This window comes from Triturus cristatus, chromosome 5_2 (genome assembly GCF_964204655.1).
Source record: "Triturus cristatus chromosome 5_2, aTriCri1.1, whole genome shotgun sequence".
NCBI classification, from domain to species: domain Eukaryota; kingdom Metazoa; phylum Chordata; class Amphibia; order Caudata; family Salamandridae; genus Triturus; species Triturus cristatus.
This window is the reverse complement of record NC_140588.1, coordinates 514161831-514176296: the sequence shown is the minus strand read 5'-3', so window position 1 is coordinate 514176296 and position 14466 is coordinate 514161831. Positions and strand designations below refer to the sequence as shown.

The 14466-nt window shown below is 38.7% G+C and overlaps 1 protein-coding gene across 14 annotated transcripts in view; it reads right to left on the bottom strand.

The window, feature by feature from the left end:
• The window catches only part of LRRFIP2 (LRR binding FLII interacting protein 2), a 412043-nt gene that overhangs the window by 222471 nt on the left and 175106 nt on the right, over positions 1-14466 (bottom strand). For 6 of the 14 annotated variants that reach the window (XM_085607540.1, XM_085607550.1, XM_085607545.1 and 3 more), the window contains 2 exons: positions 12050-12118; positions 6149-6262 (listed from right to left, as the gene is read on the bottom strand). The exons of 5 other annotated variants lie outside the window; for them this stretch is intronic. In XM_085607540.1, coding sequence (XP_085463666.1) covers positions 6149-6262; positions 12050-12118 — 183 coding nt within the window. The remainder of the gene's footprint in view (positions 1-6148; positions 6263-12049; positions 12119-14466) is intronic. 3 more of the 14 variants (XM_085607544.1, XM_085607548.1, XM_085607547.1) reach the window with 2 other exon arrangements.

The following is a 14466-nucleotide window of genomic DNA, read 5'->3' as shown; positions in this document are numbered from 1 at the left end:
ATGCCATGATTTTATAACACTATTTTAGAAATATTTTATCCATCTTCTGATACTTGTACTGATTGTGATGTTTTATTAATTTTATTGTAATCTTTACATTAATGCAAAAAAGTACACTTAAGTTACTACTACAAAGTGAAAGCAAGAAGACACAAGAGTTATCACCTCAATAATCAATCAACAGTATTACATTAAAAGCCAGATCACTCGAAGACATCGAAAATGTGCATCTCCTCTTAATGAAATACCTTAACATCAATTGAAGGCACTTACTAAGAAGCTTCCAACTAAACCAGGAAACTAAAGTTTACTCATGATCTTTACTAACAGTGCTGCCGTTCAACACAGACGTTCCATGAAAGAGAACTGAAAAAGACAGTGTTGTTTAAACCGAACAAGAACAGGGATCACCATCCTTTTCTGTAATAAGAGCTACTTTTATTCGAAGGAAATTTTCCCGAACCTCTAATTTTATTAGAGCTGTAGTAGTATCACATCAGACAAAATTACATTGGCGGCCACCAAATGTAAGATTTCTAGCAGTGATCAACTCTGTGCATCAGGCAGTGCTGCCAGCAGTAATGTAAAAAAAAATAATAATAATAAATGTGGGATGCCTCTACGTAGTAATATATAGCAGCCATCAATGCAGTGCTTGTAGAACAAAGTTAATAACCTTAGTAATAGTCTCCCTAACATCGTTTGATATTTAGAACTCAAATGTCAGCTTTAAATAGGTTTTAGAAATTCAACTTTTTTTTCTCCAATCATCATCTTATGAATTTGGAAAATAAAGATATTTTAGTTTGAAATACATACTTTTCAATTTTTGTATACATATATAACTTCAACCAAGCACAGGCTTATCATTTGATTTACTGGGTTGCACACAGGAGATCTGCTTACAAGTACAGTAGCTCACAAGCTATTCGTTGGAGAAGCCTAAACTAGAAGCTTGATCCTGAAAGGATGAAGTGATCTCGCAATACAAATGGAATTAATTAACTTGTGTGAAAAGTTTTAGAAATAATAATAAGCTTGCCATATCTCTTGGTGTCAAAAGGAAGGCTAATTTGCCGAGGTTTAACTACAGAACAGTAGGCATCTCGGTCATGGCCATCCTCGAATGTCAGATTATTTGGGCATTAATCAAACCATGTCAGAAAACAACAAGTCTTAAAATCATGGCAGGACAGAGCCTCAACAATATGAAAAAAAGGGAATTTTACAACCAATGTAAAAATAAACTCAAAAAGCTAGACTAATAGATTATAACACTAACCGGGTACTCACTAACTAAACAAGCATTGGCATAGCCAATAGGTCTTGCTTTTGGGACCTTATAAGTATTTAGTTATGCAGCACAATATCCTTGGTGCAACAACATCAACTGTTGGATGGCTAAAAACTTATACGGTCCCAAAGGCGAGACCTATTGGCTATGCCAATGCTTGTCCTTTAGGGGCGGGAATGAGCAGATACAGTCCAAAGTAACCTGTTAAAGAGAAAGACAGCGCGTGATGGGAAAGGCAAGAGTAACCACCACGCCCACCGAACATGCACGTAACGCTGGCAGTCGTTTTATTACATGCGGGAAGGTGATTTGAAATCAATAACGCATTTAATCCGGAAATTAGTGAACCCCCTGCGCTCGAGCTACTGGGCACCACATCCTTTTTGACACAAGACCACAAGTCCCTTTGCAAGTGGCAAAGTAAATGCTGAATCCCCGCTTATGTATGGAATGATCCAAATGCACACGCTCGTAGTCCAGCAGAAATACAGCAAGTTTGTATTTCTTAAAGGATACGATACTCTGAAATGTCTTCAGATACAAAAACGTACTTGAGAATTGGGAGCCCTTCTACGTAATTTCAAGACCGGTAAAATGCCTCCGCCTATCTTAAACATAAGTTTTGTAGCCCGCTCGAAAGAGCTTTCACTTCTCTCCAGCGCCGTTGGTAAAACGTCTTTGCCTCCATCCTTTACGGCGAATTCTAAATCACCATCGAAATTCATGCACGGAGGGGAGTAACGCAGTTTCATTATTTAAAGCAGTCCGTCTTTCCCTTTTGACGCAGAAAGAAATGAGGAAATTGTAACTATGTCATTAATATAGCGCCAAAAGATTTCTCAAGTCGGAGCATTGATGGTGGTGTGGAGGCTGCAGCAGCAGGGACTGCTGCCACTGTGTGTGTGTCGCTTGAACTAAAGGAAACGAAAAGTGAGGGAGGGGGAAAAGAAGAGGGGACGGAAAGTGGGCTTTTCTAACATGTGCTGCGAAAGTGAAAGTGATCGCGATGCACTTCACTTAATGATCCGTGAAAGACAGATAGCAGTGTGAACGCAAGCGCTAAGCCAGCCAAAGCATGGGGTAGCACTTTCAAAACCCCACTTACTAAATGTCTCGCTGAAAAAGGTAGTCAGTTACGTTTTGAGATGCTGTGAATCGAATCTTTGCTCACCTTTTAGAGCATAGTGCCTAACTGCAATTAGAACTCTGGCGATGTTGGACACGTATATCCGGCCGCACGTACGCAATCACATTATAAACTTCCTAACATTTCCTTGTAAAAGATTTGAACTTCCTGGCATGTTTCATATGTAAAATAGATACCGCTAATCAACAATTCTTACTGATGGGAAATATCAACAAGATAGCCGCATTACATTTATGTTCCAGGAGCATGTGTTCATTGACCCTACGTGGATTATTTCAGGCCATGTGATTAAATGGTGCTAAGAAAGGGAAATGGAGATTGAGAGCCGAAGGTCTCCGCCCCATGTCTTTCCTTTATGGGCCAATGCCGAGATGCACAGAATACCCTTAAGGGGTTCTAATGTAATGAACAGCCATCTTTATAGAGGAGAACAGGATGTACAGTGACATTGGTTTGAATTTATTGTGAATGATTTTGGGGAATGGAATTCAGTCATATTTTCGTGTGTACTCAAAACTTGCCCACGGAGTATTACGAAACACTTACTAGCCTTCGAGGGCCGATGAATTTACTTTTAAATATTTTTGCTTTCTACTGCCGCTGTGTGTGTGTCGCTTGAACTAAAGGAAACGAAAAGTGAGGGAGGGGGGAAAAGACGAGGGGGCGTAAAGTGGGCTTTTCTAACATGCGCTGCGAAAGTGAAAGCGATGCATTTCCCTTAATGACCCGTGAAAGACAGATGGCAGCTGCGCACGTGCACGCTTGCGTGAATGCAAGCGCTAGGCCAGCCAAAGCATGGGGTAGCACTTTCAAAACCCCGCTTACTAAATGTCTCGCCAGCGCATGCATGCGCTGGCTCAGGCGAGACCTAAAACTTAAGTGACTGGGTATTATGGCCGCTAAAAATGTATGGGTCTGCCAGTCACTGAATAGGACATGAATGCTTTCACAAACATTTCTGTGTCTTGCAACCAATACGGAGCACATGTTGCCGCTCTAAATAGAGATTTAGTATAAAAATCTGAGGAATGAATGTTGGACAGGTTTCCCTAATAAAACTGCTGATGGCGAATCTTGCTTTATATTCCATCATCTCCACTGATACTTATGACTTCATGCAATGTTTTGGATAATCTGCTGAAGTAACTACTTTAGATGCTGCAGCATCATTTGTGATTAAGTCAACGTATGCAGCTTTTATCACTTAATCACTCAAATGGTACAGAGTTACGTACACTAATATAATGAAACTGGTTCTACATGGCTCTTCAGTTTAGTAATTCTGAAAACGTAAAATTACCATAGAATGTTATCATCTTTCTCAATTAACATTTAATTTTATTTACTACATGTATGTTTTCATATAGACAAATGTTGTAATCCTTTACAAGACTCACTACGCTAGACCTTCACACGTATGTAGATATATCTTTGGACTTGTAGGATTGGGGGAAAAAATGACAACATGAATGAGGAAGGAAGCTTGCCACTTTAGAACAAAGGAAAACAAGCACTGGCAAAGCCAATAGGTCTCACCAACATGAACTATTATCTAAAAGACTATGACAAAGCCATGCTGCCTCCTAACTGCTAGATTAAGATATTGCTGTGTACTGTGTTGCTGTGATCTTATTATAAACTTACCTGGGAAAGAGGTAGGGCTTGGGAGGTAGAGGGGCTGGGATCGAAGGCACTAGTTGGGTAAAATAACTAAGTGCCTTACTCATACCAAAATACATAATACAGTTTGGAAATGTAATGCTAGGTATCCCTTGCTGTTTGAAATAAAATAAAAAATGTTGGGGAAAAAAAAAACCCCAGGAGCCTGGCTCAGGGGCATAACAATTATGACCTACATATACACACCATGATGGTATCATAGGGCCATTTTTTCTTGATATGTATATGCCATAAGGGCATCTAAAGAATTAATTTGATAAAAAAAGAGGTAAATACAAGCATGCACAGACTATTTAAGCCTTGCGCCTGTGTAAACAGCATCTTGCTGTGCCTCCTATGCTTGTACTACCGTGCCAAGCAGGAGGTTAACCTGGTGCACTAAATAAATATTCTGGGTGGATGTGTACAATCACCACAATATTCTAGCTAGGCCTACTGGATTTGCCAATGTTTATTATGGACAGGTAAAGGACCAGTGCATACTAGCCTAATTTTAGGATATAAAAAAGTGTTTAGGAGATCTGATCACCACATAAAAATAAATCCGCGTTTTAAGGTTTGGGCTCTGAGGTTTTGGGAGCACAGCTGTCAGGCAGACCTACTGTTAACAATATACATAAAGTGGGCTTTGGGTTCTGCCCTTTCAACTCTTCGGCTTTCTTCGAACAGCCATTCGATCCATTTGCTTGACATTTTGTCAACCATGTACTGGTTCAGCCCAGTGGAGTATTTCTCACTCATCTAATACTATTGCTGTTTGGGCGTATCCGTCTGCCTCCATACTAGTAGCTGCATGAGGGACTAATTTACAACTGAAGCCCTCTTTCTGTTCCTGCTGGCTCCCTGCACCTAAAATTCCAAAATGAAACTATTCCATTTTAAAGTGAGGTCAATAAAACCTAGAGAAACTTATTGCTAAAACAAAAGCTGCTCAGAGGTGACAAAGAACGTAGAAATTCATTAAAAAGAAGCATACAAACCAATTTTCAATGTGAGCACTATTTTGAGCTCATGCGCCATAAAACGCATCCTTTCAGGACGAGTGTTAGGTCACCTTTGGCTTCCCAACTGGTTTCTGCCAATGTCAGCACTGTGTTATGTCCCAAATGAAATGGGAAGGCAATGGTCATAAAGGGGAGGGTCCGTCCCGCTAGTGTGCAAACATTTGTTCAGCTTTCTGTAAAACTTTACAATGTTAATCAATTTTAAAATGTCCATCAGAAGAGAGTAATGTGATCCCAACAGCAGTGGTCGTGGAATAGCTTTTGTTCCTACTAAAATAATCAGAGGGCAATGGAGAAAAATACAGACTAATCCGATACTAAAAATGAAGTATAGACCACAACCTGCAGTCATCGTCACAGAAGTGCACATATGCTTTTGAAACCGTCTTATCTTGAAGTTTAACCCTAAAGTTTTGTTACACAAGAAAAAAACTGTTTTAACAAAGTTGAAAATTAGATTATTAATACTGCCAGCAATCGAATCGAAAATAGACACAACAGTTCATGGCACCAAGTAAAATACAGAAGGTAAAAAAAGTTAGTGTTGCATTATGTAATGTACTAATGAAATACTGAACGAATGATCCACCTAGGACTGAGCATGGAGCAGTGTATTTAGCTGCAAACCCACTCCCGTGATTTATGCCTGCTCTGCTTTGCATATTAGATGTGTTAAATCAACCTTCTGCACTTTCATTCAGAAGGAGTGGAGACCATTTAACCTGGAAGGTGACTTCATGTTCTCAAACCCTTGGCAGAACACTGTTCAAACAGTCTTTTGTGTCACTCGAGCGTAGCCAGCTACAAACAGTGGTAGGTCCATTATTTTGAAAATTGAAAGAGACAACACTGTGCACAATAATTCTGGTGGGTTAAAGGTGAGAAGGTAGGTAGAGTGGATTGTTTTGGGTGAAAAATAAAATATCTGTCCACACAAAACATTAAAATCAGAACCCAAGCCAAAAACCAACTTCGATTCAGTGCCATTTTGGTCACTTTCATGGCACAACATGCAAGACTCACACTGTTTAAATCTGGTATACTGACATCATCCACATCGGAGACAATACTCCCCCTGCGATTGGACCGGCTAAAGTAATCAGCAGCAGATTCACTGGGATCGGAAAAATCGGACGACTGAAGAATCGAGTGCATGGAGGAAATAACAGACAGTAGCTAAATAAATCACCAGCATACCAATACAAATAGTAACCATGATACTTTGAATGAATGCAGAGTAACATGCAAATACACAGGTTAGTACTTGATCATGATATTCATCCCTACACTTATAAAAATGACTTTCACTGAAATATTGAAAAATCATTCAAACATGTGGAAGGATGATCATCATTTAAACGAAAGTTAAACATACTAGAAATTACACAATTATTTAACATTTCTTGGTTATGTGTAAGCATATTATAAAATCCTTTAGAGGTTCACTAACAATATAGTGAATATAAACGTTTGTTCCGTGCAGTAGGTGAATTCCCAAATTATACAATTAGATTACATATAATCTTAAAACACATTCCTGTATCAATTGAAGAGCCATTTCATGTGAGGAGAGTTTGCAGGTTTGTATGTTAAACATGCATGGAAGATTAGTACTGACCATAGATTCCTTTGAAAAAATTCTGGCATTACCAACCTTGCCCAGTAGAAAGAAGTTGGAAAATAGCAGTCATTACAACAATTTTGCCATGACTATTCACCAGTGCAACTTGTTTTTCTATATGTAATTTGGATATACCAACGATTCTGCCATAACTACTCACCAATGTAATTTGTTTTTCTGTATGTAATTCAAGTACCAAAAAAGATTTGAATTCTTATGTTATGTTGAAGTTTCTCACTCACTTCATAAGGAGCAAAAAAGAAATGTTCGATCTTCTGTTTTGAGTTTAAAAATAACCGAAACATGTGAATATGATTTGCATTCTATATACAATGTACAAATAATATGATATGAATAAAATGTATTTGATACACTCTCTAAAGTTCTCAGAGATATATTGTCACAAATTGTCCGTTTTGTAGGTCTTTGTATTTTGCATTTTTAAAAAAAATATTCCTAAATTATCTTACAACTAAACGTTAATAGCACCCTGATTTAGGAATTAATTTCAGGGGCACCCCTTGATTCTTTCAAACCATTACAATCATTGTAACAAGATAACGACATTGAAACGAACTTCCTGTGAAACATTCGTTACAGTGTGGGAACCAAGTGAGGGGGGAGTAGAATGGGGGGGGTGGTTTGCAGCCTGTTCACCACCCAGCAATTGTGGTTCAATTTGTTTTATGTAGCACAAAAAAGTGGATCACTGTGGACTTCTTTAAATGAACAATCATCAATTAGTGGATGGATGATTCAACCAAAAAGTGACAAAAACTAACAAACTTCTGCCTGACCAACACTTAAAACACTCAATCCACACACAATTACATTTTTTAAACATGTATTCAATAATAACATTTGAGTGCTTAAAAACTGATCATAGTGCAACAGATCTAAGGGGGTGACGTGTAGATATAAACAAATGACTTTGGACTCAAGTAAAAACATATATAGTGGGGTTCAGTGAGATGTTTGCAAATAGATGGTGTTTTTTTTTTGTTTTTTTTAAACATATTTTACTGTCAGTTTGCACAGAGGTCGCAGGGCTCTGTACCCGAGAGGCCCCTGCACTATCAATTTATACATTTGCACAACAGCATCTGACTTTCTTTTTCATCAAACAAGGCAACCAAAATACTTGACATACCATATCTGTTAGGATGTTAAAGCCCTCCCCCCACCCCCCCCCCCCCCCCCGCACCCAAATAGATGGTGTTTTAAGGTCATCATCAGCACTGGGAATTAATTAAGAACACTCATGGGCTAAAAAATTGAAGAGTGACTAAAGTGGCAGGGGTTGTCAGCATACAAGTCTTCAAGGCAGATAAACCAGTGGAAAATGTAATGTACACGGGGTTAACTAGTACTGGGACTGAATTACTGGTAGGGTAGGATCTGCTCTACAATTTGCTATATGTGGGACGTTTTACAGCATGGAGGTCATGTAAACCGTTTCACCTTAACAGCACTGAATTCTGGACAACAGGCTGTCAGATTTTCTTCATTAAAACTCTGAATTACTGGCTGGACCGAAACGTGAGCGTTTCAAACATTTACAGGAACGTGAATTCATAGGTTCACTATTAAGTATACATAGCATGCCAATGATCACAAAGGGCCTCCGACGGTGTGCCAAGAGGGCAATTTTGAGCTAGGCCTTAGATTTCAACATGTGCTACGTTTTTTTCACCACACTTAAAATTATGATGGCCTGGATTCTAAATGCTTCACTCAGATCTTTAGTGTATGATATATTTATAATAATATATATTTACGCACACACACATTCACATCAACTTATTAGAGGAATAGAAGATGGAGCACTCCGCTATCACCCTGTGTATATTAGACAAGTACCCATCAACTGCAACTGACTCCTTCACGAATACTCAACTGGCCTGGGAAAATACAGCTACTAAAATAAAGCTCTTCCATTGGTGTCTATAAAAGTGACCAATAGATGCCATACAATGGTACAGGATGAAGCTTTATATACTGCTTTATTATGCGAAACCTGTACATCTTGGTGGATGCAATGTTCTCTTTGGTGATTTAAACCCAAGTAGTAAAAAATAACCATCATTTAGGTCAAACAAGTTGTATGCTACACAGGATCATTCCTATAAGCCCCTATTTTGGAGGGTGAAAATGATTACAAGCAAAGGAGGTGTTCTTTCACAAATCCTTTCTGCAAATTATTGGGTTGATTTTTTGTATGTGTTCCTGATACACACTTAAGGAACGAGGGAGCAACTTAAATTACTTCACAGTCCCATCCAAACTTGTTCTGAAGTGCCATTTCTGGTGCAAGCCCATCTTTCACATTTGCTACTTTCCACTGCCATACTACAGCCCATTCTCTTCATTCATTATGCTGAAATCGGCTCATCATTCTTATCAGTAGAATGCAGGTGTGTTAAAGCCTTCTCTGATCAAGTAGAATAATCGATTAATATTGTTCAGCTTTTCATCTGGAATACTGATGAGCACAATAAGTTATGTGTAGCAAGAAAAAACCTCAAAAATAGCCGTTTGTCTCCTCTCCAGTTATGTTCCACAATCTGTGGCACACGTTAGCTCATGAAATATACCCATAACAAATAAAAATGATTCTAACCATATATCAGTCACATCATCTCTTCTACATGGACCAAAATCATTAACTCCTCCTTATCAAGCGTCTCCATGCGGCCTCCTTCAAACTCGGATAAGTCACACCCTCATAATAAAAAAACAGACAGACCAGAACGACCTTAAAAATTACAGACCTAGAACTAACCTCCTTCTCCTGGCCAAAACCATCGAAAACTGTGTGCTGGCACAACTCAACATCCACACTGAAAAATACAACCTGCACTTTCCAATCTGCGTTCAGGAAAGGCTGCCGTACAGAGACTGTAATACTGTACATCACAGACGACATACACAGATCTCTGAATGAAGGCCAGGCCTGCCTCCTAATCCTCCTGAACCTCTCGGTACTGTCAACCATGACATCCTCCTAAACACCCTCTCACAGCGTGCAGGCATTAATGGAACTTTCATTCAGTTGTTTTCTTAATTACTGAACCATTGCTTACAGCTAATCAAACTAAACAACTCCACCTCAAAAGCAACACCAGTCTCACAAGGACTTCCTCAAGGCTCAATCCGGTCTCCTGCACTATTCAACTTCTATATGGAACCCCTTGCAATTATCCTGAAACAAGCCAGAATTGCCGACCATCTCTATGCAGAGGACACCTTAATTTTGCACCGCTCCTTCTCCGGGAACTCTCTCAGAATCTGAAACTCGCTACCTCAGCGTTTAATGGAAAATCACTCCTTTCCCCATTTCAGGTAGAAACTTAAACTTCCTCTCAATAAATACCTAAACCGTCCCCACTAAATGATCAGATGGGCCCGATGCTCCTACCCCACAACCTCCATTTAAATTTGAGTATCACCATCTCAGGGGAAAAAACTGTGCCTCTACTCTCCCCACCTTCGCAACTCCCTACCATAACTACCTCAGAACTATATTGTTTGCATATCCTACTGTATATACTGTTACTATGTTTATTTTTTTTAATTTACTAGTTATGTAACTTGCGGAATTGCTGCTATCTTGTTTACATAACCTACTGTCTATGTATACTTCTTTTTATACTGTTACTATGTACTTTTATTTACTCTTTTTAGGAACTTGTGTAATTGCTGCTGTGCTTACTCTGTAAAGCGCTCTGATACCTTTGGGTTTAGTCTGCGCTATACAAAACTCAATAAATAAAAATAAATGTCCTTAGCTATCAAGAACCTATAATCTTCATCTGGTATGACAAAGGAACTGGATTACTAAAAAATAGAAAGAATAAAAGTTATATAGATTGCATTTTGGTGTCTGAGTTTAAAGCTTGTGTGAAAGCAGTGAAATCTGCTATCTCCTGACTTAAGTTGCCATTTCATAGCATAGAAATGAGCTATGCCTTTTTCCTGTGGGGATGTGTGCACGTAAACCAGTAATCGAAAGAGAGTCCAAAATTAGAAAAATCAACTCTGGCAGCAGCACACAAACTCAACTCTTCCTTCGGGATTAGCGTCTAGCAGTTAACAACTAACAACTGTGTTTGTAGAGATCTTTAAAAGTATTTAAAGCATTAACAAAATCGTCATCTCTATATATACTCGTTAAACTGAACAAATATTTACATACGTATTACTGTGTGTGGCTGGATTTTGTACTTTTATTACACCTAGGAGGTAAACCACGTGTAATATTTGTCCAACCTGACGTCAGACACAAAAAAAACCACACACATGGTCATAAAGTTATTTATATGCCAACATCACCTGCACACGGGAAATGATAATTTTCACACACTCGAAAATGTAGCCTGTACTTTATTAATGAATTCAAATTGTAATCAAAATAGGAGTAAAAAGACAGGCAGACACCTTTACGTAAACACATTGATTTTTTGTATGGCCCATTCTAAGAGAATCGACAAATAATACAATGGAGTGAGAAGGAAGCTGCAGGTATTTAGTGTGGGTAGTGTTTTGACCACTGCTTGCATAAATTCCTTAACAAAATTGTAAAATTGTTTGCTGCGCCATTAGCAACATCACTGCGGTATTCATGAAAGGTTGCTTTAGGGCTGAATTTGGCAAGATTGATCTTCGTAGCCACATCGAGAGACCCATAGTATTTTTGAAGTATTTATACACTGTTAACTGGTGGGGGGGGAGGAATTCTGCGCCGCCGAATAAGGTCAACAAAACACCCACACAGTCGAGTAGGGAAGTTGTGCAATCCAAAGTTTTTGAACAAAACCTACCCTAGACAAAGTGAAAGGGCATCACAAAGTCCAGCAAGACAATAATGGTTCCTTCTGTATGATAATGGAGTTAGTGCAAGTATTTTATTTTTCGTGCATTCATGCTAATTTTCTTATGGCTCGAGATGACGGCCACCAAATAATCAATATTGTCACAGAAATTAATTTGGCTGCCTTCATATGCACCTTCATAGAGCAATTTCAGTGTATAGTGTTTTTCTAGAAAATTAAACACCCAACGGCTGCCTTTTGCCAATTTCATGACGCAGTCTAAATTAGATCAAAAGGTCATCCAAGACATGCACAAAGGAATTTAAAAACAGTTTCATTCTCAAGGTGTCACTTGCACTTTTCCTGCAGCTGAACGTGAAAAGTGCGATATTTTTTCAGACACACAACACAGGACTCACTTTCCAGGCGGTGACCGATGCATAAAAACAAAACGGGCAAAATATAGAACATCATCATGCGAATCCTGCTCACCACACTATCCCTTCGCCCTCGACTGCCACGATCTGAAGAGACAGTACTTTCACTTTCATCATCTGTAGACTTTAAATATGAAATGTAAATTATTAAAATAGATCAACTGGCAAACACTCAGTTCAATGCACATCACAAACACGCACTGTTCTAGAAAACAGTTTGGCAGAAGTGGTATTAAGTAATTAAAATGTAAAAATCATTGGCCACTGCTAAAGGTTCATTTTTGAACGATAAATATACTGTAACGTTACAAGGGGTATGACCTCCTCTGTAACCACCAAAAGATGGGGGACCTGAACTAAGGAAAAACAATATTATGCAGCATTGATTAATATTTATTACATGATTCAATACCAAGTACACATTAAAAATGTCTTTATAACTTTCACTCAAAGAAAACGTCCCTGCGTGTTTCACATATGCTTGATACTTGAAGCCCAGATTCAAAGTGGAGAGTGGACAAAGTTTTTACTGCAGTCCTTGTGAGTGGTCTTTAAAAGCAATTTTGCGCGATCATTTCTAATTATTTGTAAAGAAATTGCCTCCATCATAGGACAATAGGTTTCAGCGTATATTAACAATTCAGAAGGCCTTCTATAGACAAAAAGCAAAGACCTTATGGAAGGTGATCAGATACATTCTATACTGCTTTTTCAGACAAGTGGAGAGGTTCCTATAGCGTGAAAAAATCTAGGCATGGTGAGGTGAATTTCCCAATGCCTATCGAACATCTGGTGTGGCAGTGGGGGCCATATTTCGACCAACACACTGTCTCCAAACAGTCTATTGAATTCAGCCCGCTAGCTAAGCGGTGTAAACAAACTGGACCCCAAATTCAAGAGAGCCTCTTTGCGGGTTCACGGCGATGACCTGAGTTTCAGCGTCGTGGCTGAAACAAGTGAGGTATAATCACAGGAACCTCTCCTACTGTGGACAAGACTAACAATGTAAAAAACAATGCATTACTAGGAGTCAGCAGCCTAGGTACTTGTAACCAATACTGCATGTTTATTAAGATACTAACCTAGTCAAGAGAACACAGTCAGCTCCTCAAATATTCTTCCTAGAGGAACCTAAATATGGCTCCAAATCCAGGCTTTCCGCCTAGTATATTATTATTATTGAAGGAGAACTCTATAAGACGTCACACAATACATAAATGCAGCTAAAAACGAGACACAAATCCTGGTAAAAGACTTCCTGGCCTTAAGTGTAGAGAAACCGAAGCTGAAGTGAGGTAAAGGGATGCGCGAGGTGATTAACATCAGCTACTAGTGAGTGGGTGGCTTCAGTAGGAGAAGACAGGGTTAAGTATGGCTTTTAACCACCTTAACCATTTACCTCTCCTTTGTTCAATAAATGAATAGAAAGAGAACATTTTATTTTGCACAATTTTTCTCTTCATTGATTTGCTTTTCTTACCATACAAGTCCTCTGACAATAACTAGACATTATTGGTGATAAACCAACCAAACCAATAAACCAGAGTGCTGAATTAGATCAACAGTGAGTATTAAGGTCTGGTAAAACTCTGGGTTTAGTTGAGACGAGCAAGTCTCTTACTTGACAATCAAAAGAACTAGCAGAATTATAACTAGGGAGTCATCCAATAGGTCCAATAGCACAGAATCAAGTGCCACCCTCCCTTGACGGCCCTATATGTAATTTTGTAACTAAACATTTTGAAACTTCAAGAGCTACAAAAGAAAGGGCACTTCCACAATTTTGATGGATGAAATGTTGGAGTACCACAGGTCCGTCAATTTATCAGGCGGTGTCAATCCAAGAAACCAATTCCACCTCCTTCATTGTGAAAGGGCACTTGTCTCTCCTCTCCTGTTGCTCTGTAAATATATATGGTCGTATGAGTCACTTGGAGTCAAAGCCCTAGATACTCTTAGATCTAAAGAAAGTGACAAGAAACATCACGCAAGATAATCTGAAAGACGAGACCAGATATAATATATTGATAAAAAGTTTGAACACAGTTCTTTCCTCTGCTTATTCAAATCCAGACGTGCTGTAGCAAGGCATATTTGAAGCATTGGTAGTCGTAATTAAAAATAAACACAAACCAGTTCTATTGAAAAGTATCATGTCTGAGTTGCAAGCAGTTAACACTTGATATACCTACTTTAGTAAGACCTATTCCACATTGTGAAATAAGAGTGATGTAGTAAAGTTATGTCCTACACATATTGTGAGAATCGTACTACTCACATATCCGTGTATGTCTCCCGCCAACCAAGTTACTTTTTAAGAGAAGTCAGACCTAAGGACATACCCAAATATACTTTTCCTTGCTATGGGTTCGTCTAAAGTGTTGGCAAAAGAGAGCAAATAAGAGTAATTGCCAAAAACTAAAAAGAGATAAAGAAGGTAATCTCTATTCCTCCCAACATATCTAAGGGAAC